Below are 26,137 nucleotides of genomic sequence, written 5' to 3'. Positions count from 1 at the left end.
ACGAATAGCAACTGGCAAGGGGCCATGGAGAAGTTGGGCACGCACGTGTTTTTTTGGATTAGTCTTTAATGTAGAGGATAGATGGGCCATAATGCCCGCAGTGTTAAAGAAAATTTCAGCTGGGGCGGATATAACTCATTGTTTAAAAAAAAATTTTGCTGGAGTGGCAAGCCAGGTGGCACCTATAGAAATGTGTATTCCGCGGAGGGCGAGACGTGTAAATATTTAACAAATATATACGTATAAATATTAATTTTAAAAAATATTTATATAAATTTTGATATTTAGAAAAATATTCATAAAAAAAAATTCAAAAGCAAAATTTATTAGTGTGGCAAGCCGGTGGCGCTTATAGAAAGGCGTATTTGGCAGATGGCTAGACCCAATCCGCATCGAAGGGTATATTGGATACTTGCTGATCCTTGTAGCGCTCCTAACTATGCGGCGGGAATGGCGGCATCTTCCGCCCTCTCTCCTTCTCCCTCTCTTCTTCCCTCCCTCTTTTCTCCCCGTTCTCACTCGCATCCTGACCCTTGTCTTTCTTCCCTCTTTCGCCTCTCTTCACCCAATGCATCCCCTTGGCACCGGAGACATCTTGCGATCGTCTCCTCCACCACCAGTAAGCCTTCTCTCTCTGTCTTCCTGCCAAGTGCCGACAATTTAATTCTGCGGTTTGACAGACGCGAGGGAGGCTTATGGAAGCAATGATACGAAGCAGAAGATCCTCGAAAGCTACGGCCTCGACCCGTCCGATTTCATCTCGGAGCGCTCTCGAAGGGTAGGGTTCGAATTCCAATCCCTTTCCCTCTGTTCGGAATTGGGTATCCTTTCGAATCATGAAGCATGCTGACTATTTTTTCCAGTCGAGGAGGAAGAGGAGGGGTGCTGATAATGCGGGGAAGGGGGAGCAGGTGCATCAACCGCCCGAGACGTCGAAGCCTCCTCGCGCCACCCATAAATTGCTGCAGGTAGCGGTGTTCTTGAATCAAAACCCTTTCTTGGGTTCTGTTATATACTGAGAAAGCTGTATCTCATTCGGATTTGTATAAAGTTTTTCAAATTGTCTGTGATCTTGGAATATTATGCACACGATATGAAGACATGGTGCTTTCGTGACCGTCTGGATTTGATTTTTTTGGTTGTGGTTTTCATTTCTATAATGCATCAAACTTGTCAAACATTGTGATATCTTGATGGCCCTTTCAAGAGACATTTTCACAAACAGTGTAGGGCAATTAACGGTGACTGAGATGCTCCATTGAGAGGCCTCTCAGATGGACTAATCCAGTTCCTTGGATTTATTAATAGTGGCACCTTCAAATTTGTACCTAAGGAATCTTCAGAACCATTGAGACTTTGAAGATTATGAAGAATATGGTCAAAAAAAAGTTGCATAATGATACGCTTCAGAACCGACCATAGCTGATGTGGAAGTCCGGTCAATCGGACCCTTCCACAAAGCCTTTATCCTATCAACTAAAATCCTCCATGTGGCCAGCTTAGAAGTGCGTAAAGAGTTATTTGAATTTCGAAATCTTCCTCTAGCTAGCAATATCTCGGCCATGATTGCAAGGGGTTTTCCAAACCGTGCCTGCAAGATTCGTGGGGTGTGATGTGCGTGCGAAACGACCGCATGTAATCCTCGGAACATGTGGTAACTTGCCAAAGACAACCGACCCACATGCCGGAATTCTTCAACGACGGGCGCCAACCCTTGTGTTGCCCAAGGTGACAAGCCAAGAGGGGGGGGGGTGAATTGGTTTCTTTTAATTTTAACTATCTTACTTGTGTTAAATGATGAGTTAGTGAACTTAAACAAATCACAATACAAACAACAAGAAGTATAGTGGTTCGGTGCTCTCCTTAGCACCTACGTCCACTCCCCAAGCGACCCCTTGGGAATTCACTATAATCCCGCGGATTACAGTTGGATTGTTTTCTGGGCTCACAATCCAAAAACCTTTACACTTTGGTTTTCCGGGTTCACCAAAAACCTATGTTGGTTTTACGGGCTCACCAACGAACCTATACAATTGGTTTTACGGGTTCACCAACAACCTACGTTGGTTTTACGGGCTTACCAACAACCTATGTTGGTTTTACGGGCTCACCAACGAACCTTTACAATTGGTTTTCCGGGTTCACCAATCAACCTATTCCGTTGGTTTTGCGGGCTAACCAACCAACCTTTACAAGTAGTTTAATAAACAAAGGAAGAAGATTTAAACTCCTAGATGAGCAAATATAACAATATAATCTACAAAGAAGAGTTTAGAGAATATTTATCGCTTGATGTGACTTCTCTCTTCTTTGTTAAGGATGCTTCACTCTTCAAAGGTGGATGGAGCTCTTGATGACTCTTTGAATCTGCTCAACCACTTTCTTTTGATTCTTGAATGAAGCACTTGGATGAAGCTTGCCTTGCTAGGGTTCTCTCTTGAATGCACTTGATGTATTTTCCAAAACTTGCTTTCTCTGATGAATACTCCCTCTTAAATACTTCTCCAACCTCCAAATAGTCCTTCCTGACCGTTGGATTGAAGAAACTAGCCGTTTATAGCCGTTGGGAGTCCAAAAAGCACTTCTGCACAACTAGCCGTTATGCTTCTGCCCGTGCTTGGGTCGACCCAAACTTTTCTTAGGTCGACCCAAACCTTGGGTCAGCTCAAACTTTTTCTTGGGTCGGCCCTCTCAGAAAATTCAGAACCTTGAATTTCAGCCTTTCTTCACTTGGGTCGACTCAACCTTTCTTTGGGTCGACTCAAGCTTGGGTCGACTCAATTTCATCTTGGGTCGACCCTCTCAGTAAATCCAGAGAACCATTTTCTGAGTTGTTTGAGGATCTTGAAGTTTGGGTCGACTCATGCTTTCCTTGGGTCGACCCAACTTACTGTTCATCTGTGCCATTTTTGCAGAAGTGTGCCAAATGATTTCTTGATGTGCCGGGGTCGACCCAATCATCCTTTGGGTCGACTCAATCCACACTTTGCTGCATCTCAAGGTTAGATTCATTCATATAAACAATGAAATGTATCTATATCAATTTATACAAATATATTGAGAGTAACAGACTTATAAATGAAGTATCGTTTTAACTTATAACATACTCTTGTTAAATGCTTGTTAATCATCAAAATAACACTATCATTCTCAATCTCCCCCTTTTTGATGATTACAAAATAAAGAGTATGAGCCTATTGATACTTATTTTAAAATCAGTTTTTGAAAGGGCTTAACTTGCTGAATTTCAGCTTTTCATATATAAGAGTGAAGTCTCCCCCTATATCATTCAAATGTTGCCAATTTGACTTTTTGAATTGCTTCCCCTTTTATTTATAATTCATTAAAGATGAAACTCCAAAAATTTGAGATAAAACATGAGTTTCAGGTTATGTATCGAGGTGTGAAAGGTGCGTGCCAAATTCTGAAATTCTATGTGCCAAATTCTGAAATTTGATAGAAATTTTTGACTTGATCATTTTCATTGTTGCAAATTGCTCCCCCTTGGATGCATATGCTTTCCTATATAATTTTCAAGTTGTTTTATAAGTTATTTTGTTATTTCTCCTTCTTTCTTTACTTCTCCTCTTATTACTCTATCTTTACTTCTCCCCTATTACTCTTTCTTTACTTCTCCCCCTTTTTGTTATCATCAAATAGGTACATGGGAAAAGACACAATAAATAACAAACATTTAAACTTCATTGATCAAAATAGGAACATTTTAGTACAATCATGCCAAAAACAAAAGCAAATACAATGTTCCTCAATCAAGGTTCAAAATACATGATCAACACAAAATACATATGAGAACTAGATACATATCCTAGGCTCTAAACAAGATCGTGAGACTCTTCCGGATCGCTTGGCTACGGCTCTCTTGGATTCCATTTCTCCAAGATCTTGAAGTAATCTACTGTTTGGAGATGATTGGAGAAGATTTGAGAGTGGGGAATAGGGTTTTCGGAAGAGGACAAAGGGTAAACAGTGCCCTAGATAGCTCACGGGTCCCCCTTTTAACAGTGGGGTCCCGACGTTGGGTCGATTCAAGAATTTTCTTGGGTCGACTCAACGTTGGGTCGACCCTATTCTGGGTTGGGTCGACCCAAGTTCAGAAATTTTTCCTTTCTCTTCCTTTTCGCTTCTTAAAAAAATTTTTCTTGCTTCCAATCCTTACAAATTTTTTCTGGGACAATGATACATGAGTAAGGAATCTATAGATTACAAGTTTGACTCATGTTTCATGAGTTTTTAGAAATGGGAGGAATGTATCATGAGACTGCTTGCTCTCTTTTATATCTCTTCAATAAAAAGGATCACATATGCCTAATTCCCTCCTTAGCGTGCAGATTCTATCTTCACTCAAGGATTTGTGAATATGTGAGCTAATTGTTTTTCAGTACATATATGCTCAATACATATGTTTCCATTTTGCACATGATCCCTAATAAAATGATATCTTATTTCTATGTGTTTGGCTTTAGAAATGAGACATTTAAGATGTGAGCCAAAAGAAATCTCTAAATGTAGATTCCAAAGATATTTTTTTTTCCAAATCAAGTGTAGATGGAATCTTTTTCAAGTTATTTCAAGGAGTATCAAGAATAATATTCAAAGAAGGCACGAATGAAAATTCAACACCTTTATATATATATATATATTAAGTATATAGCAAGATGAGAGCAATCTAATTAATTTTCAGAGTATAGTATAAGAGCAAATAAAGATCAAAACTTATATACTCGAAAAATATAAGATTATGTTGAATCCTTAATTCTTAATGACTTCAAAGTTCTTTCATGATATAAAAGTATTGGGGCATAGATACCAAAACATGAATTTATGCAGTGTAGGATACATAAAATTCAAGGCTTTGAAAGTTCTTTTAGAGCTCTCTTAAAAACGTTCTTTTACTCCTTTAAAGATCATAGCATCAAAATCAATTAAAATGAATTGGCTCAGGATTGAAACACTAAAGTGCAAGCCAATAAGAACTCATAAGTAGATTCCAAGATAAATTTTTGAAACTAAGACAGATGGAATCCTTTTCAATTAAATTTTCAGAAATAAATGATTTACCGATGGATACAGATGGAAATCCAACTTTCAAAAGATATTCAATGAAGCACAAAGTTTAATACCACTTTACATTTAGTATTCTTTGTCTCATCTTTAGATGCAAATTTATACGATTAAGTTCTATATGATCTCTCACTCTGAAATTTTCTTTCTCCCCCTTAATTAATTATCCCATTTGAGAGTTTAGAGTTTGAAGATAATTTTCAATAAAGAGATTGAGTATTTAAAGCTCTCCCTCAAAAGATGCATTTTCTTTTAAACTTTCTTTTCTTCTTTAATGATAGAAGCATTTAATAATGCAGGAGTGTATATTCAAAATATTAATTTCTTAGTCATAGTTTTTCAGCAATGTATGTATGAAGCACGATAAATCTTTTTAATATCAAAATAACATCATATGTTTAGAAACATTTGTTCGCAATCAAGATCATTGAAAAACGCATCATTTAGACTAATTTTAATAAACTTATAAGATAGAAAATGATATGTTTCAGATGCGTATCGGAGCAAACAAGCAAGGCATCAAAAGTAATTCTATTTTTCTTAAACCGTAGTTTTCATCTAGAAATCATATTGAGTTATTCCCCAAAATGATGCAATCATTGAAGCATATAATGAAAGTTACAAAAATGCAACGATAGAAGCATTTTTAAATTAAGTTTAAGCTTTTATACAAAATCAGATTCTGAATTTCATAAAAATTTTCAAGGAGGCTTTCAGGATTATAATTTGAGATATGCATCTTCTACATTGTAGCTCATCTTAAATTATTAAGATTGAAAACACATATTTCAAGAACATTAGAGCACATTCAGAATCTTTGTAATTCATATTGAATTTTGGGACAAATTGGAGGATATTATGTACTAATGTTAGGCAAGATAAAAGATAAATCAGAATCAATTCATTTTGCCTAATTTGCAAATTCAAATTATTCTTTTCTTTTATTTTTCAAAATATATTTATTAAAACAAAATGATGTTGTTGTTGGTAATAACATGTTTCAATCAAATTTTATAGGCATGAAGCATTACAAGTTATATTTAGGAAAGATCTTTGTTATTTGAATATTGAAAACACATAATTCAAAACATCATGTGACATGCAAAACATAATATGCATTAAGTCATAACATCATGTATTAAAACATTAAGAGCAAGCATGTCAAGGATCAAAATTAATTCTTTTCAAATAAACTCTCCCTATTTATATATAATTCTACACTGATTTTATCCTTTCTAAAAGAATGCTCACACAAGTCTCACAAATATGCTGAATATATTATGCTTGTTTTGCTTTTCCTAAAGATTGGAGTATTTGCCTTTACTTAGATTTTACTTTTCTTGAATAATTGTTCATTTTCTTTTCTTTATCTCTCTTTCTTTTTATTATTTCAAGTAATTACATGAAAGAGCAGAATAAAAAATTAATCTAATATGCTGCATATAAATATATACCATGCAAACAGCATTTTCATTATGCCCAATGATTCATAGCTTATCACAAGTTATTTTGAATTAGAGGTTTGAGGCATAAGCTTGTGTATTTCATGGTTATGCATTATATAGGAAAAGGTAAACTTCAATTTAATCACACCATGAAACAATTATTACTAGTATGAGAATGAAGCATGATATCAAGATGATCAGCAATTAAAGGTTTAATCATGCTACCATATAATTTCAGACTATTGATTTTGCTCAACTAACTCACAAGAGAAGAGTTTAGATTACCAGTGCATTTAGCATTCTTCAAGCCAAATACCTTTTAGATTCTTTACACCCTTGGCTGAAGAAAATCTCTCCCCTTTTTTTTTATTTGCAAGGGAATGTTTATTGTATCTTTCATCGATGTGTCCTTCAAGTTGAAATTTCTTGCTCATAAATTCTGTATCATTAGCAAAATCTTTTTCTTTCTTGAAGGAAAGTCATTAGTTTCTTCAAGATACAAAACATTCATACAATATATTTCTTAACTAGATGACTCAATATAAGATATGACAATAATTGAATATTGAGTCACTTTACTCAAGAGATTGTCCAAATATAAGCAAGCACATGTCACTTGAACTAAAGAGATAGTTTCATTAACCAAGATGGTTCAAGAACAAGCATGTGAGGCAATAGGAAGATTCATCAAGGTCAAATCAATTTCTTGTTTTCAGAATCAATTTAGCTTAGATTCTATTTGCTTAAGATAACTATCAATAAAACGTGCTAGCTAAGTTTTAATCAAATTATCTTAAACAGTTGTTTCTATCAAAATTCAGATTGTTACATAGAATCAAAATGATAAACTATATTCTCAATAAAGGATCTAGTTTTAATAAGAATAGTATGAATTGATATCTCTACAACTAGTATCTTTTCATTGAATATTCTATATGCATTGCTTGAAGAGTAATATCCAAAGAAATATTTGTTTTATCAGATTTGACATTATTTTCATAAGAACATATCAAGCATGACATGTATGACTGAAAAATATAAAAGATATACAATATATCATTTTCTATTTTTCAGAAGATCAAAAGGAGTTTTCTAATAGAAACCATATGTATGACAAGCAATGATGATAGCTTTTAACAGAAATCATTTAAGTAGATGACTATCATACAACATTGTCTTTTTCATTTCTTCAAGGATTCTATCAACTCTATTTTATTTATGGTGTTCTTGGTGTAGAAACAATTGTATTCAATATTATTTTCTGTGCACAACTCAATAAGAAATTGGTTTTCAAAACTATGCCATGATACAATTTTATTTTCATAGTTTGCAAACCTTTTTCATTTGAACCCTTTTTGTGAGTTTGTGCCAATGCAGAAAATATTTTAATTTAAGTGCCAAGAACAAAACCAATATTAGCTTTGAGAAATTTTCCACAATTACAAAATCAGAAAGCTTATCTCCTAGGTTCACAATCCTAGAGATCCAAATAAGTTCTTATGGAGAATTTTCAAAGGCTAAAGGTGAAAACAATATTTTCAGATTTAGAAATGATTCTAGTTTATTTTTCTAGATGACATACATAGCAAACTTTGACCTTGCAAAAATTAATCTAAGTGAACCAATGACAAGGTCTTTTGAGATTAAGTCCATACTAGTATGAGTTGATTTTATACGCTAAAACTAGTCTATTTAATCTTGGTATTCTTAAATAATATATAAAAAAAATATACCAAGTAGACATTCTTGTGTTTATGATCAATAGAAGATAATGCCGAGGATAAGAACTCTCAATCAAGTATATAGAGAATTCAAAGAGTTATTCTAAGAGTATTGATTAAGTAAATTATCCATCAATAACTGAAGCATAATATAGGAAGATGGAGTGATTTGGATATATTTTCTTTTTATACCAAAAGTATCACTTATATCACAGAAATGATTAATACTAGCTACAATTTCAATATGAGAGGATGCAAGGATTACTAATTTCATTATTTCTTTCATTTTGGTCACTCTTCTTAATTATATTTTAAGTTCTATTCTTTAACACGTATCTAGAGAACCCATTGTCCAGATTCATTGGAATCTTGGGTAGCTAGACACATTTGCTAAAAATGATCATGTTTTTAACTTAGAAACCCAAGCTCTTTTGGGTCCTTGCAGGTTAGCTATAATTGTTCCTATTGGAACCCATATTCTCTTAATTATCATTTTGTCTATTAGTTTGCAGGTTTTAGAATTACAAGTAATATACTTCTGCATATTCTTGCTAAATTTAAACAACATAGATTTAGCAAAAATAGATAATGAATTTTCAGTTTTCTATTTCTGTTTATTAGTTTCACCAGATTTGTGAAAAATTGTTTTAGGATGAATAGTGGAGGATTTAAGAATTATATTCTCGAAAGATTTTTGAGTGTACCAAGGTTGATATCCCAATCCAGCTTTGTCATATACAACTCTTGAATTTTCTATCATTAAATTTAGTTTTTCAGAGCTGAGAGTGAATCTTTCAACAATAGGTTTCAAATTATCAACTTTTTTAGTTAATTTTTTATTATCTTCTGAAAGCAGTTCATTGTTTTTCTTAAGTTTATCATGGCTTTCAGTAAGAAGTTGATTTCTCTGATTTAGTTCTTTATTTTCTTTAATTAAGATTTCAATTTCATTAGTCAGTTTTAGTTTTTCATCTATTAGGATTTGATTTTCATTCTTCAAGTTCTTGTTCCTACAAATAAGTTTCATATGTTCTAAATATAAATCAGAAAAGACATCATGAAGTTTATCAAATGTAAAATCATCTTTAGTTTTAGCATGTACCTCATATATCTCATCTTCATGTGCCATTAAGCATGAATTTGCAATATGATGCTGCTCTTCTTCTACACATGATGTTTCAGATTTGTTAGTGCATTCATATTTAACTTCAAGCATATTCCATATTTCCTTAGCAGTTGTGCAAAAAGATATGCAATTAAGTTCACTATCATCTAATGCACAAAATAGCACATTCATGGCTTTTGCATTTTGCTGATCTATTTTCTTATCATGATTAGTGCTTGTGTGTGGTCCATTGACTATGATACTCCATAAATCATAGTCATGTGCTTGAATGAAAATGCACATGCGTGCTTTCCAATATGTATAGTTTATGCCATTAAAAAGTGGAGGTCTATCAATTAATTGTCCCTCTCCTATAGAACATCCCACTTGGGTTGTCATGATCTTTAACTCTTGATTTTGAGATCAATGAGTACTATTGGAGCACCTTGCTCTGATACCACTTGTTGCCCAAGGTGACAAGCCAAGAGGGGGGGTGAATTGGTTTCTTTTAATTTTAACTATCTTACTTGTGTTAAATGATGAGTTAGTGAACTTAAACAAATCACAATACAAACAACAAGAAGTATAGTGGTTCGGTGCTCTCCTTAGCACCTACGTCCACTCCCCAAGCGACCCCTTGGGAATTCACTATAATCCCGCGGATTACAGTTGGATTGTTTTCCGGGCTCACAATCCAAAAATCTTTACACTTTGGTTTTTCGGGTTCACCAAAAACCTATGTTGGTTTTACGGGCTCACCAACGAACCTATACAATTGGTTTTACGGGTTCACCAACAACCTACGTTGGTTTTACGGGCTTACCAACAACCTATGTTGGTTTTACGGGCTCACCAACGAACCTTTACAATTGGTTTTCCGGGTTCACCAATCAACCTATTCCGTTGGTTTTGCGGGCTAACCAACCAACCTTTACAAGTAGTTTAATAAACAAAGGAAGAAGATTTAAACTCCTAGATGAGCAAATATAACAATATAATCTACAAAGAAGAGTTTAGAGAATATTTATCGCTTGATGTGACTTCTCTCTTTTTTGTCAAGGATGCTTCACTCTTCAAAGATGGATGGAGCTCTTGATGACTCTTTGAATCTGCTCAACCACTTTCTTTTGATTCTTGAATGAAGCACTTGGATGAAGCTTGCCTTGCTAGGGTTCTCTCTTGAATGCACTTGATGTATTTTCCAAAACTTGCTTCCTCTGATGAATACTCCCTCTTAAATACTTCTCCAACCTCCAAATAGTCCTTCCTGACCGTTGGATTGAAGAAACTAGCCGTTTATAGCCGTTGGGAGTCCAAAAAGCACTTCTGCACAACTAACCGTTATGCTTCTGCCCGTGCTTGGGTCGACCCAAACTTTTCTTGGGTTTTGGGTCGACCCAAACCTTGGGTCAGCTCAAACTTTTTCTTGGGTCGGCCCTCTCAGAAAATTCAGAACCTTGAATTTCAGCCTTTCTTCACTTGGGTCGACTCAACCTTTCTTTGGGTCGACTCAAGCTTGGGTCGACTCAACTTCATCTTGGGTCGACCCTCTCAGTAAATCCAGAGAACCATTTTCTGAGTTGTTTGAGGATCTTGAAGTTTGGGTCGACTCATGCTTTCCTTGGGTCGACCCAACTTACTGTTCGTCTGTGCCATTTTTGCAGAAGTGTGCCAAATGATTTCTTGATGTGCCGGGGTCGACCCAATCATCCTTTGGGTCGACTCAATCCACACTTTGCTGCATCTCAAGGTTAGATTCATTCATATAAACAATGAAATGTATCTATATCAATTTATACAAATATATTGAGAGTAACAGACTTATAAATGAAGTATCGTTTTAACTTATAACATACTCTTGTTAAATGCTTGTTAATCATCAAAATAACATTATCATTCTCACCTTGTCTATACAATCCGATCCTAGAGGGACCCTTCAGGTAAATGCTTTCGAGCTCTCACACACCATTGTGCCGTCGCTCGTCTCTTAACCTCCACTGTTGCCTGAGAGTCTTTTTAACTTAGGCATTAGAGGGTCCCCGCCACACTCTTCGACAAGAGAACTTCTTCATCTTTGTTTTTATAGCTTGAACCTGACGTCGGAGTGGGGACCCAAGCACAACCTTAGCTTTTCAGCACTGCCTCGGGTGCATAGCCGATCTATACTGCCGGAACAATTGACTGTCAAAGTTTCTAGCAACCTCACCAACTTGGCACCTTAGTCATACTGATTCTCAGTGGCAACATATTGGCACTAGAGAAAGGGCCTTGATCCCATTATCGAAGGTTTTCTTAGAAGACAGGCGATCTATCACTATTAAGTCTCGAAAAGCACAACCAACACCTTCAAATGTTTAGCCAAACATGCTAGTGGAATCTGATGGTTCTTTACAAGGCTCTTGGAAGGCTCGACCTCTAACGAAGCCACAGGCGACACCAGCGGTCACAACCGAGCAGTTCCAACTGTTCGTATAGTAGGTTCAGGCACTGACTACAGTTGTCCATAACCCATAACAGTCGGCCACCAATCAACAACTATAGTAGCAGGCTCGCGAACTTTGTCACCACGGAGTCCCGGTGTAACCGAGCTCTTGGCCCGAGCTAACAGATACATCAATGCGGAAGGGGCCATGGTAGCTTGGTGGAAATCGGCTGGGGGCAGACCCAAAAAACAGAAGAATAAGTAGGCTCGGGAGGACCCAAAAGAGCCGTGTAAGAAGCTGAGGAGGAACAAGGAGGGTTTCTGCCGACCGAGGAGTCCTTCCCGGATGTTTGAGATGTATACTCCTCTCAATACCTTTTGGGGACATTTGCCTCATGGAGATTTAGAACCGAAGCCATGTGAAATGGCCTCGGAAGATGAGACCAGCTGCTTGTAAGAACATGGCTCAGTTCTGCCAGTTCTATCGAGATTATGGGCACGACACTGAGGACTATATTCAACTTAAGAACAAGATCGAAGTCCTCATTGAGCACGGCTACCTTGGTGCGTACGTCAACGACCCACGAGCCCGAGTTGACACTAGTTGGAAACAACTTGCTTCTGAACTGTAGATTGACAACCGACCTACTGTGGAAGTCAACACAATCTAGGGTGGACCGGCAGCTTGTGGGACTAGCTCATCCGCATGAAGAGCCTATGCTCGGGCCACCCAGACCGAAAGCTTGATGCCAAAAGAGGCAGAAGATGGATGAAACTATTTCCTTCTTGGATGCTGATGCAAAGGGTGTCCAAACTCCTTATGACGATGCTGTTGTAGTTTTTCTTACCATAGCAAACTTCGATATAGAAAGAATTTTAGTTGATGATGGAAGCTCAACTGATGTCTTGTTTTACGAGCCCTTCACAGAATAAATTTACCAATTGATTGACTGAGGAAGATCAGCTCTCCTTTGGTCAGATTTTTTGGATACCCGATCCTAATGGAAGGCATCATTACCCTTTCAGTTATTGCGGGGTAGACCACAATAATGTTTGACTTCCTGATCGTCAAAGTCCTCTCGGCATACAATGCTATCTTGGGGTCGCCGGGCTTGAATATCCTACGTGATGTAGTCGCCATTTATCACTTGTTGATGAAGTTCCTAAATAGGAGCGGTGTAGGAGAAGTTCAAGATGATCAAGTGCATGTTTGACAATGCTACGTCACCACACTCCGAGAAAAGAAGCCCATAGAGACGCTGCCTATCAAGGCTTCGATGTTCGAGATGAACAGAGGCAACAACGTGGAGAGCCTGTTGAGGAACTCCTTTTAGTTATCCTTGATGAAGCGGATCTGAGCAGGATGATGTGGGTTGGCGCCCATCTCGACTTGCTGCTGGGGCTAGACTTGTGGATTTTCTTTGAGGCAATGCTGACCTTTTCGCCTGTCAACCTCTAACATGTTAGGTATAAGTCTTGACGTCATCGTCTACAAGTTGAGCGTGGATCCAACACACCGATTTGTCCGACAAAAGAACTTTGCCCCAGAAAGATAGTAGGCTATCGACGAAGAGGTGGATAAGCTCCTTCGCGTGGGCTTTATCTGCGAGGTTGACCATCACGACTGGTTAGCTAATGTCATCTTGGTGAAGAAGGCTAATGGAAAGTGGCGAGTGTATTGACTTTACCGACCTCAACAAAGCCTATCCGAAGGACAACTTTCTGTTGTCGAGGGTTGATCAGCTTGTCAATGTCACATCGAGGCATCAGATGCTAAGCTTTATGGATGCGTTATAGGGCTACGACTAGATTCGGATGGCACCCAAAGATGAGGAAAAGAAGCATTCATCACTGACAAAGGGCTTTATTGCTACAAAGTCATGTCCTTTGGTTTGTAGAATGCAGGGGCCACCTACAACGCTTCGTCAACAAAATCTTCAAGGACTGGATCAGCTGCAATATGGAGGTATATGTTGATGACATGCTGGTTAAATGTCGACAAATCGAGCACCGTGTGGCCGACCTTAAGGAGATTTTTCGAACCCTAAGGAAATACCACATGAAACTTAATTCGAGCAAGTGGGCTTTCGGGGTTTCCTTGGAATAATTCCTCGGATTCGTGTTGACTTAGCACACGATTGAGGCCAATCCAGAGAAAATCCATGTTGTGCTTGAAATGACCCCCCTTCCCCCTGAAATGTTTGCTCTTCTTTAAAGCACTGAGGCAAGTCAAAAATTTTTGCTGGTTGGAAGACTGTCAAATTGCCTTTGATCAGCTACGAAGTTATCTTAGTAAGCTGCCACTCCTCTCCAAGCCGAGCCTGGGAGAGATGTTATTCCTCTACCTAGCTATCTCTCCTTTGGCCTTAAGCTCGATCCTCGTCCGAAAGGATGCAGTTGAGAGGCTGATATACTATACAAGCCAAATTCTCCGAGGTACAGAGACAAGGTACCCTAAGCTCGAAAAGGTAGCCTATGCTTGTATCACCTCGACCAGGCGACTTCGATTCTACCTTTAGGCCCATTCCATCACCGTGCTGACGACCAACCACTGAAGCCAGTTTTGTAGAAGCTGGATAAGTCGAGAAGGCTAACTAAATGGACGGTGAAGCTTGGAGAGTTCGGCATCTATTAGTAGCCTTGATCTTCCATCAAAGCTTAAGCATTAGCAGAGTTTATCGTGGAGTGCACAATTCCCGAATGATGCAGAGGTTGACATGTTATTGGAGGAGCGCGAGTCGGAAGATTTTGGGACACTCCATGTTGATCGGTCCTCCAACCCATACAAAAGTGGAGCTAGGCTGATCCTTACCAACCTTGATGGAGTCATTGCAGAGTACACCCTGCATTTCAACTTCAAAGCCTCTAAGCACAATGCTGAGTATGAGGCTCTTCTCATCGGACTTAAACTCGCTCAAGAGCTCGGAGCCCGGTGCCTAAAAGCTCTCATCGACTCCCAATTGGTTGTTGGACAAGTTCGAGGAGACTTCGAAGCTAGGTCCCTCGGGATGGCACAATACCTCCAAAAAGTCAAGGACATTTCCTTAACTTTCGAGAAGTTCGAAGTTCTGCAAATTCCAAGGTTGGAAAATGCCAGGGCTGACCTACTATTGAAAATCATCACCTCAAATTATCTTGATCTATAGAAGATGATCTATCTGAAAGTGCTTGATCAGCCAAGCATAGAGGAGGAACCAGCCTCTGTACTGCAAACAAATCTCAAACCAACTCAGATTGACCTACTCATGGACTACCTTCAAGATGGAATACTCTCTGAAGACAAAAAGGAAGCTTGGAGGCTAAAGAATCAATTTACGCGCTACGCCCTCCTGGAAGGAAAACTCTACAAGAGGTTGTCCACCTTACCTCTTCTCTAGTGGTTCCGACCTTCTGAACCGAATATGTACTTTAGAAAGTCCATGAAGAAATCTGTGGAAACTATCTAGGGCATGACCCTGGCTTACGAGGTCCTACGATAGGGTTACCATTGGTCGAGCCTTTAAAGGGATGTTACTGACTTTGTGAGGAAGTGTGACCAATACCAAAGGCATATGAACATCTAGCGGCAGCCGATAGCTCCGCTCATGCCGATCAACACTCTTTGGCCTTTTGACTAGTGGGGAGTGGATATCCTCGGGCCATTCTCTCAGGCACTCGGGCAGAGGAAATTTCTAGTGGTCCCCATCAACTACTTCACTAAGTAGGTCAAGGCCGAGCCCCTAGCCTGGATCACTGAGAAAAATGCCCAAGATTTTGTATGGAGGTTCGTTATATGCCGCTTCAAACTTTCTCGATCCATTATTACTGATAATGGGAAGTAGTTTGACAACGCCCGCTTCAGGGGATTCTGCGCCAACTTGCATATAGACTATAGCCTCATTTCAGTTGGGCATCCTAAAGCAAATGGAGAGACTAAAGTGATTAACAGAATCATCCCGTAAGGCTGGAAGATGTAGTTGGACAAAGCAAAGGGACTTCGGGTGGAAGAGCTCCACGGTATTCTTTGGGCTTACCGAACCACTCACCACACTCTAATAGGAGAAATGCCTATTAGTCTCACCTTTAGCATCGAGGCAATAATTCTCGTGGAGATTAGCCCTCTTATTGGGCAGACTCCTTTGATAAGCAGAGAAATTTGGACGACCTCCCAGGCAACCTTGATCTTCTTGAAGAAATAAGGGAACGAGCTCGGATTTGTACGGCCGCGTACCAGTGATGAGTAGCTTGATATTACAACTCTTAAGTGAAAGTCAATTTTTTCCGACCTAGTGATTAGTACTTAGAAGAACCAAAGTGGCTCTACCAACCGAATAGGACAAGCTCGCACCAAATTGGGAGGGATTGTATAAGGTATCCAAGATTGTATGCTCCGGAACCTATCGTCTGGAGTATTTTGGATGGAACACCGTACCTCGGACATGGAATTCCACCAACCTCGGGATTTATTATTAGTAAGGTGTATTGCTACATTTTGTAAGTTTGGCTTATCAATGAATTTCTCTTTTGGCAAAAAATTGTCTTAGTATTTTAGGTCGAACTCTAAGCACGAGGTCAGGCGCGTCTTATTGTGACCACCGACGAAGACATCTTCGAGTGTGATAAGTCGGATGAGCTATTTAACAGCCCCGATCTATAAGCCTCACGGCTAGAAAGTTCTTGAGAAAGCTTTTGTAGGGGCCTACGCTTCTGTTCGTCGGACGAGCTATTTAACAACCCCGATTTGTAAGCCTTCGTGGCTAGAAAGTTTCTAAGAATTTAAGCCTTCGCGGCTATTAAATTCTTAGAAAAGCTTTTGCAGGGGCCTACACCTTCGTTCGTTGAACGAGCTATTTAACAACCCCGACTTGTAAGCCTTCACGGCTACAAAGTTTCTGGAGGAGCTTTTGCAAGGGCCTACATCTTCTTTCGTCGGACGAGCTACTTAACAGCCCTGGCCTGTAAGCCTTTGTGGCTTGGAAGTCTTGGGGGACCTTTTGGAGGGGCCTACATCTCCATTCGTCGGACGAGCTATTCAACAACCCTGATCTGCCTTCGTGGTTAGGAAGTTTCTGGGGGAGCTTTTGTGGGGGCTTACATGTCCATTTGTCGGACGAGCTACTTAATAGCTATGATTAATAAGCCTTCGCAGCTAGAAAATTTCTGGGGGAGCTTCCACGGGGGTTTGCATCTCCGTTCATCTGACGAGCTACTTAATAAACCTGACCTATATGCCTTTGTGGTTAGGAAGTTCCTGGAGGAGCTTTCGTGGGGGCCTACATGTCTATTCATTGGACGAGCTACTTAACCGTCTCGACCTATAAGCCTTTAGGGCTAAAAAGTTTTGGGGGAGCTTTTGCTGGGGCCTACACCTCCGTCCTACCGGTCTTCGAGCCGAAAACTTGACGAGCTAACCAACCTCCATAAGTCTGGACAGCTCAAATGGAGGCATTGGTCTTCGAGTCGAAGACTTTACGGGCTAATCGACCTCCATAGATTGGTACAGCCCAAGTGGAGGCATCGACCCTCGAGCTGAGCACTTGACTAGCTAATTGATTCTTATCAAAACCGCGGTAGCGAATATAAAAACACCAATTGATGCCATTGATGGCCTGTCAGTTGGTCGACGACAGTTTCCCTTTCGAATGATCCCTGCTTGCAAATTTTGCAAGCCACTGCTTCAGATAAACAAAGTTCACACTAGGATGGGGGCAAGGTCTTGGTATTCATCAATGATGAGTCTACCATTTGGTCCTTGGAAAGGTTGAAACCTAATAGCTTTGGAGCCAGCGATACACTGTGCCAGCCGATTCAACCCCACAGGATTGTACATACCACATCGAATAGAGCTGAAGAGGAAAAGCGGAGTTAAAAGAAATCTTTGTTCACCCATTACTTTAATTACAGTGGTGATGGTTCATCAACCGGGCAAATTTACAAAAAGGAGTAACCTAAGGTACTACAATTCAGATGAAACGATGTTTAGCTAAGAAGCCACGCTTTGTCAGAACAGCTCGAGGATAATTGAACCCTCACCAGTTACAACATCCAGAAGAAGTCCGATTCTCACCTCGTGTTGTGCCTCTTTGATAGGCTCGAGGGGATCAGGGGGGGAGCCCTCAACCGAGCAGTTGCTAGTGAAGACTCAATAATGTTTTACTCAAACACGGTCGAAGGCTCGCACTCCATTATTTGAGCTGCCTTCTTCTCGATCTCTATGGCATGCTGCCGTTCGACTTGCAGCTCCCTCATAAGTTCGGAGACCTTGAGGTCTGCTTTCTTTACTTGGATTTTGGCCATCCTCCGCTCCATCTCTATCTTTGTCGCCTTACAACGGGTAGACGATGCCCTTTCTATGACTAGCCTACCATGTAGAAGCCCGACTTCACCTTTGACCTCCGCTAGTCATTCCATGGCCTATTGAAGACTGGATTGGAGGGTCTCAAGATGATTTGGCAGCCATTTGACTGGTGACCGATTCATCATGACCAAGCGAAGAAGGAAAAGTGGAAAAGAAAGGTGGAGACTGTTACCTTCGCAAAGGATGAGTCCCTACTCCCTTCTATAGAGCACTCGGACGACTAAGATCAAGTCGTCCCATTTGATCACCTGCCATGTGTCAAACCACCGAGCTCTTGACGAGCTGCATGCATTTCTCTGCAACCCAACTTCTAGGATAGCGCCATGAAGAGTTATGATCCTCATTAAAACAATGTGAAGCTCAATGAACGATCTTTGCCGGGCAGCGTGCCCGAGGGAAGACTTTGGGACCTCAAAAACAAGCATGATGACATCCACACCTCACAAGATGAATGGGTGATTTTGAAAAGACCACTTCAAACATGGGGCCTAGCCATATGGTAATTGAGGGGCAGGCCACTTTCGAGCCTACCACAGCTTTCGTGTCGATCTATTCTGATCAAGCCTACCTCGGCCCATACATCGAGCTACTGCAAGATGTGCACCGACGAACGCACCGATCTGCATTGGATGACCTAAAACTTTGAACAAAAAATTAAGTCCATGGGCCTAGTTGTTTCGAGCAAAATACTTGGTGAAAATCAAATGAGCAAGAGGGAGATGGGAAGATAATCCATTTCATTCAAGAGGAGGAAAGATTATAGAAAATAGCATAGTAGAAAGAAAAGGTACAAAATCACAGCTCGTGGATACCCGAACTAGTAAACTTCTCTACTCCTCTTTCCTCTTTTCTTCTTCTTCCTCCTCTTCCTTTTCTTCTTCACCGTCGCTCTCTCTTAAGAAGGCCCACTCGTCAAAATATTCTCTCGAGAAAGTGATCGAGTTGAAATCAACCTCAGGAAGCAACTTGTTGATCTATCCTCGGTAGATGGTGAAGCTTTCTTGGAGTCATTGGTGGTCTCTAGCATCTTGTTGTGGAACTCCAGCGAGTTTTGTATTCCACAATGGCACGCTGGGTCTCTTCTTTGGCATGGGCGACCCTCTCCTCTCGGGCGACCTCCTCCTTGGCTCGAGTGGCTTCCACTTCAGCTCAGGCAGCTTTCTCCCCATCGAGAGCAGCCCTCTCCTCGGATTGGGCGGCCGTATCTTCCACCCAAGCGAACTTCTCTTCAGCTAGAGAAGTTCTGCCCTCAGCTTCCGCCACCATATCTTTCAAACGAGCGATCTTCTCCTCATCCTCTCTCTTGACCCATGCCATCTCCTCATCGACTGTCCGTTGGACTCCTTGAAGTTTAGTCGCTAGAAGGCTTAGTTAAGCCTTGGCAGCCTCGATCCATGTCTTAGAGAGGCGGACTTGGGCCTCTTCCTCCTCTCGTCCTTCTCAGCTGCTGCTTGCTTCTCCTCTGCCTGAGCTCTCTTTCTCTCGGCCTCTCAGGTGCGATGGTCAGCTCTTTGATTTTTTCTGATAGGAGCAGATGATTTCGATGAGCACTCTGAAGGCGTATATCCCCTGCAAACAAAAAAGAGAAGATAGTCATTCCCTTCAGTGGAAAAAGGGTTTTAAAATATTAGATTTTTGCCTTTACCTCAATGGTAGTGCGGCATGTCGACGTGAGGATGTTCTCAACTGGTCGCCTTTGGAGCTCCTTGTCGTCTTTAGGGAGGTGAACCCTTGAACCATATTCGACATTATTTGGGGTTCACTCTAGCGAAGCACCGAGTTGGTAGTCCTCACCGATCAATTTGGTCAGAAGGTTGTTGACTCAGGACTTTGCGGGAAAGATCGGGATGTGGAGGCGGATGCATGATAAACCCCAATGGCAGTGGCCGGGGTAAGTGCTAGTTCGGACACCGACGTAGGATTCGGTTGGCTTCCAAGGCATGCGTCGAAACCCAAGCGGCCTTTAGGTAGGCTGCCGAAGATGGGGCTGTTTCGGACTTGGCCATAGGAACCCGAACGGCTTCTGGAGCGGCCGTGGAATCCGAAGTAGTTGTGGGCGTGACTGTTGAAACAACCTCGAAGGCTCCAAATAGGACTGCTTCCTGAGAAGCTTCCGAGACAAGTGGACAGATGGAAATGGGGAAGGTGACGATCACCTCCACTTTTGATGATTCCTCCCTAGTAGGCCTCTCTTCGGCTCTAGCGACTGGGCTTGATGCAAGGGGGCTTGACCTTCGCAGTGGACGAGCCCACCGCAATCTTCTTCTTCCTCCCTGATGATGGGCTAGCTACTCTAGGCCTCTTCTTCGAGGAGCTCAACAACTCGTCCACCTCGAACTTCATCGCTGCAAATACAAAAACGACTAGATCAGCCAACCAAGCAGCCTCAATGAAAAGGAAAAAGACAAAGCAAAGGGAATTACCCCTGATGGAAGCAGGACTGAGATTGGTGTTTACTAAAGCCGCCTCATAGAGCAGCTCGACAAAAGTTGGGAGTGACTTGGGACCTTCATCTGGCAAAGGCTCAATGCCAGATGGGGAAAAGGCTCAATGCCTTCTTCCTTGGTGTCTTCCATGTGTTGGAAAGCTCAATGAATTCGTCGAAGTTACAAAAAAGAATTGGCTTTTCTAACCATACTAGAGAATATTATAATCCTTCCTACAGAAAAATTGCCACCATTCTTTATTCCAAGGATGCTCCTTCACTTGGAAGATGGATCGGAACAACCCCACGGTTGGGACAATCCCATGGAGTCTAAAAAAGTAGAAAAAATTGACCATCATCCTCCATGTGTTGGGGATGAGCTGGGTTGAAACGAGCTGATACTAGGCTAGCAGGTCAACAATAATCAAAGGAATGGGGAGCCTCAGCACTGCTCTCAAAAACTTCCTATAAAGGGCAATCTGATTTGTCCTCAGCGATGTCATCCAGTTAGAAGGACTAGGCAACTCCAAAGAGAAGGTTTGAGGGATAAAGAACTCAGTAAGAATTTGATTGAGATCGGACTCTTTCAGGATACTTCTTTCAATATCCGGACTTGAGACAACCTCGGAGTTGGTTCCCCTATGGCCACGGAAGCTCGGTCAGGTGAGTCTTGACTTGCTTTATTAACATCCATGGACCAGTCCTTAATAGATGGATCCATTGGGGAAGACCAAAGGTAAAACAAAGGAAAATAGAAAGGGAAGGAGATCAAGACAAGCTGAGAACAAAAGCTTGAGGAAAACCAACTAGAAGACTCATTATAGCAAATGAACTCTGACAGAAGGCTTAAACTCTGATAGAGGCACATAGAAAGAACGGGTGCAGACCAAACGTTGGTATTCCTCTTTCTCTTAAACTCTCAAAACACAAGAGGATGAGGTAGAGGAGTCGCACCAGCCTTCTGCCTTATATAGAACCTTAGATCGGCATGATGGCTCACCTACCTTAGCCGATCCTCACCACAGGTCACCTGAATATTCGCTTCCAAATGGTCACTCAGATTGCCATCAGTCCCTAAACATCTAATCATTGCGCTGATATTTCCGCCGTAAACGACAACACTTTGAGAGAAGCAGGAGCAGCCATGTCTCTCATAAATGCAGCATCTAAAAGATCTTTGTAGCAAAACCGAAGGGACAGCTACAACGGCATGGCAACATTGCTTGGTTTGGCCCCCATATGCCATCTTGGCTGGTCAGCCTCATCGACAGAACTACTACTACTCGAGCCAACGAATTAGCTCGGCCTAGGAAGTGGGGGGCAAGTGATACGCCTCAGAATCAACCACAATCGATGTAGAAGACCGGCCAATCAGACCCTTCCATGAAGCCTATATCCTATCAATCAAGGCTCGCCATGTGGCCCGCCTAGAAGCATGCAAAGAGTCCTTTGAATTTCGAAATCTCCCCTCAGCTGGAAACACCTCGGCCATGTTTGCAGGCGGTTTTCTAAATCGCGCTTACGAGATGCACGAGGCATGATCCACATGCAAAATGATCGCGCATAATCCTCAGAACATGCGGTAACTTGCTAAAGACGGCCGTCCCACATGCCCAAATCCTTCGACGACAGGCACCATCCCTAGCTTATACAATCCAACCCCAGGGGGCCCTCCAAGTAAGTGCTCTCGAACTCTCATACACCATCGTGTTGTTGCTTTGCCACTCTCTACGTTCACTGTTCCTTGAGAGTCTCTCTGACTTAGGCATCGGAGGATCTTCCGCCGGGCACTCTCCGACGAGAGGACTTTTTTGTTTTTGCTGTTTCAGATTGAACTTGACGTCAGAGCGGAGATCTGAGCACGACCTCAGCTTTCCGGCACTGCCTTGGGCGCGTCGCCGATCTACACAACCAGAACAGTTGATTGCGGAGCCCTCTAGCTACCAGCTCGGTGCCTTGGTCATACTAATTCTTACCAGCAATACGTAATTTTAAAAGGTTTGGGAAGATCATGTGATTTTAGTACCTTTCAAATTAGTTCTTTGCTTTCAAGTTCAGTTCCTACTGAATATTGACCTGATTTGAAGCTGTGACTTCCACAAAATGAGCAAGCAGGGAGCTCTCATCTAAGGCTGTGACTTATCCATAAATAATTCAATATAGGGAAAAAATTAGTCCGCGACTTACGAAGTGAGTCTAAATATGCTCAAGTATCATGATCTCGAAGGATAGGAAGGCCTGTGCTTTTTTAAAAAAATGGAACTTGAGTTGATTTCTGGATATACATACAAACATGTATCTAGCATAATTGGGAGCCTTGAATGACATGATGGGTTGTTTCTATATGTCATAAAATATATCTATGCTAAGTTTTCTTTATCATTACTAAATAGACGGTATGTTATTTTTTTTCTTTGAGTTCTAGGTAATTATTTCAGGCTTATTAGTTTTTGGTATCTATCATTTATGTTGCTTGAATATGTTATGTTTTCTCAAGGTGCTAGGAGGAAAAGCTCGCAGGAAAAAATTGCTTTCTCCAAAGGGTATGGATGTACGGCCAATGATGGAAGTTGTAAGGGGGGCAGCCTTTGATATTTTACAGGTAAAACATTATTTTTTGCTTATTTCCATTACATGGAAATAAGAAATTAAGAAGTTTTTATATTATCTTGTTGAGTTGATCATGTATTTTATTTTTATACTGTCTATTTAGGTAGCTGGTGGTTGTCCTGCTTCATTAAGGCCAGGGCGCTGGTTAGACTTGTATAGTGGCACAGGCTCTGTTGGAATTGAAGCTATAAGCCGTGGATGTTCAGAGGTGCCTTTCTTACTCAAAAAGAATTTGCTGCAGTATCTGGCATTAATTGGGTCCTAGATATAATTACCTGCTCGTGGCCTGTTACTTGTTCTTGATGCCTTTTAGCAACAGGTAATTCTTGAAGAATCAAAAGTGGACATATAGAAGATGTGAATTTTCTGTTAATTATTAGACAAAAGTGATATTGCATGTGCAACAGACCATGAGTTAATTATTTATTTTCTCCCGAATTCGATCATTCATACACAAGATAAGTAGGAAATTTGACAATATACACAAGGACAATGTTCCCTGAATCTTAGCTCTCAATTAGGTTGTTTGTAAGCTCTCCGAAAAAGGGCTAGATCACCCATAGTTTTCTATATATATCCATGCATAGCGTTCAGACAGAGCAGATTGTTAACAATTTCATCCAAACATAATTGTTGCTCTTTTTGTTCTTTTTGTTAACTTAAAGCTCATACTTAACTTGTAATGAGAAGGTTTTTAGCTCCTTAAATCACTACATAGATGGAATTCACATGTGCACAACAACATAGGCTAAGAAGAAATATATGGCTTGCCATTAGCCTGAAATTTAGATAATAACAAACAATTTGAGGTTCTAGGATTACCCCCCCCCCCCCCCCCCCCCCCCAGCCAGGATTGTCCTTGTTTCTTGGGAGCCCCCACCCCCTGGCCATTTTAAGGTGAACTTCGATGGTAACATCTCAGGCGATGGAGATAGAGCAGGTGTGGGTTTTGTGATTAGGAGTCGCAACTCACGGCTGATTGCTGTGGCGGGCCGAAGCATCGCCGGATTGACAGCTATAGGGCGGAGCTTAGAGCAGCTTGGGAAGGCATCATCTATACGAGACAGGTCTTGAGGACGGAGTGGATCCTTCTTGAAGGGGACGCTGCTGTGGTGATTGGCTGGATTCGTGGGGAGGGGCGGAGGGGGGATGAGACCCCTCTACTATGCGACATTCGTTGGATGGCGGGGGAGTGCAGCGCCTTCCAGGCTGTGCATGTGTATCGGAAGGCGAACAGGGCCGCAGACTGGGTTGCCACCTATGCCGCCCATCACTCCGGAGAGGTCTTCTGGGCTCATCAAGAGGTTTCTCCTCCACCGCTGTGCTATTTTCTCACTCTTGATTCTGTTGGCTGCACTTATACTAGAGTAGGGTGACCAATCATTGTACCAAAAAACAAAAGGTTCTTGGATCAAGTCATGATAGTGTTACTGTCTAAACTTGGTAGTGCCTTCTAATAGTATGATCTACAGTTATGGAGTTTAAGGAAGCAATATATGTATTTGTTTCCAGGATGCTTTCTAGATCAAAAGTTATGTCAAACATCATTATTGAAGACCACGTGACTGCTTAGCTGATGGAGATGAGTTGTTAAAATGCTATATGGTTGGTTTGAGATCTTTGAGATCTAGTTCTCGGGGAAAAAAATCTTATGGTTTTTCTATCTCCCTTTAACTCAATATTTCTTATTCATTATCTTCGGAAAATAGGATTTTATGCTTATGAAAGCACTGTTATTGAAGCTCCTGGTCTGATTACAATAACATGGTCGAAAAGAGATACCCTTACATGCTCTCTTTATTGAAAAAAGATACCATCTTTATGGTAAAGACAATAGGCAATTATTCTTCATGCATGAGATGGAAAAGTGAATTATTATTGGGATGTATGGAAAAGGAGCCATAAAAGTTAATGACGACTCACTTAACCTATGAGTATTGTTGTAAGTTGTAACCATATTTATTGAGTTGATCGAAATGGAAAACATCGAAACCCATATGAATTGTTAGCTGATAATTAACACAAGGAAGCCCACTTCTTAATTGCAAGTTAACACAAGGAGGCCCATTCAGGAAAAAGACAAATCCAGAAAACTAATTATCTACTTTTGTTCTACAATTTTTTGTTCATTCCAAGGCCTACTCTTAGTGGCATAACTTAAAAATGACTCATATATCAATGACATTTGGCTATCAGCTTTGGCAATAGCCAACATCAATGTCCCATATATAATATCTCAAGCCACCACAAAATACTTAATACCTAAGGCACCTCTACCTAAGGTGAGATTTTTGCTTAGCAGAAATTTATTAGTAGAATTGGACAATTGTTGAGCTTTGTTGGGATCACTATTTCTCTTGATAGCCATGGATTCTTAAACCATTGGAGTGGGATGGTGCTGTTAGTGCCGTACCATTTCGATGGAAAACTAGCACTTGTGCATGTGCCGGGATGCTGAAACCATATGTATTGATATGTACAGTTTGCATTGGTGTGTACCGATGGTATCTTATCAATTGTACTAGTCGGTATTGACAATTTTGCATTTTTGTTGTTGTTTCCAGTTTCTGTATGAACCGGCAGTTTAGTGAGAAACCCGTTTAGCAATTCATAACTTGTAATGAAGAACTTCACAACAAAACATCCCAATGCGTTGAAGGAAATATTTCCTATGACATATTGCAATTGAGTCTTTCACAATGACACCTGTGGAATACATGGTACAAGATTGGAAAACTCTTCTTTCCAAAATGTTAATCATTTATTGCTCTCCTCTGAGGATGTTGTATGCTACTATTATCTTTACGGCTTGTGGCCACCACGATGATAACGGAAAGACTAAGAAAGTGGCGCTGAACGAATCGGATATGGGTTTAGAGGAAAATAGTAGAATGAAATATGATTAAGTGTAAGGATTGCTATGGAGGGACTAGAGGCCAAAAAGAGAAGGGATTAGAAGCTGAAATGTGCTCCTATTTTTGTAAAAGGGT

The 26,137-nt window shown here is 40.7% G+C and overlaps 1 protein-coding gene across 7 annotated transcripts in view; it reads left to right on the top strand.

Moving 5' to 3' along the window:
• The first annotated feature begins 384 nt into the window (after nt 1-384).
• Nucleotides 385-26,137, top strand: part of LOC103695553 (putative rRNA methyltransferase YlbH) — a 62,074-nt gene continuing 36,321 nt past the window's right edge. For 3 of the 7 annotated variants that reach the window (XR_005507171.1, XM_039116610.1, XM_039116611.1), the window contains exons 1-5: nt 385-619; nt 681-778; nt 864-968; nt 23,035-23,139; nt 23,251-23,355. Coding sequence is in view for 5 of the 7 variants with exons in the window: in XM_039116610.1 (XP_038972538.1) it covers nt 451-619; nt 681-778; nt 864-968; nt 23,035-23,139; nt 23,251-23,355 (582 nt within the window). In the remaining 2 variants the exon portion in view is untranslated. The remainder of the gene's footprint in view (nt 620-680; nt 779-863; nt 969-23,034; nt 23,140-23,250; nt 23,356-26,137) is intronic. The other 4 variants (XR_005507170.1, XM_039116612.1, XM_039116608.1 and 1 more) reach the window with 2 other exon arrangements.

Source organism: Phoenix dactylifera, unplaced genomic scaffold, assembly GCF_009389715.1.
Source record: "Phoenix dactylifera cultivar Barhee BC4 unplaced genomic scaffold, palm_55x_up_171113_PBpolish2nd_filt_p 000113F, whole genome shotgun sequence".
In the NCBI taxonomy this organism is placed as follows: domain Eukaryota; kingdom Viridiplantae; phylum Streptophyta; class Magnoliopsida; order Arecales; family Arecaceae; genus Phoenix; species Phoenix dactylifera.
Note: the sequence above shows the minus strand (reverse complement) of the source record. Positions and strands in the feature narration are given on the sequence as shown.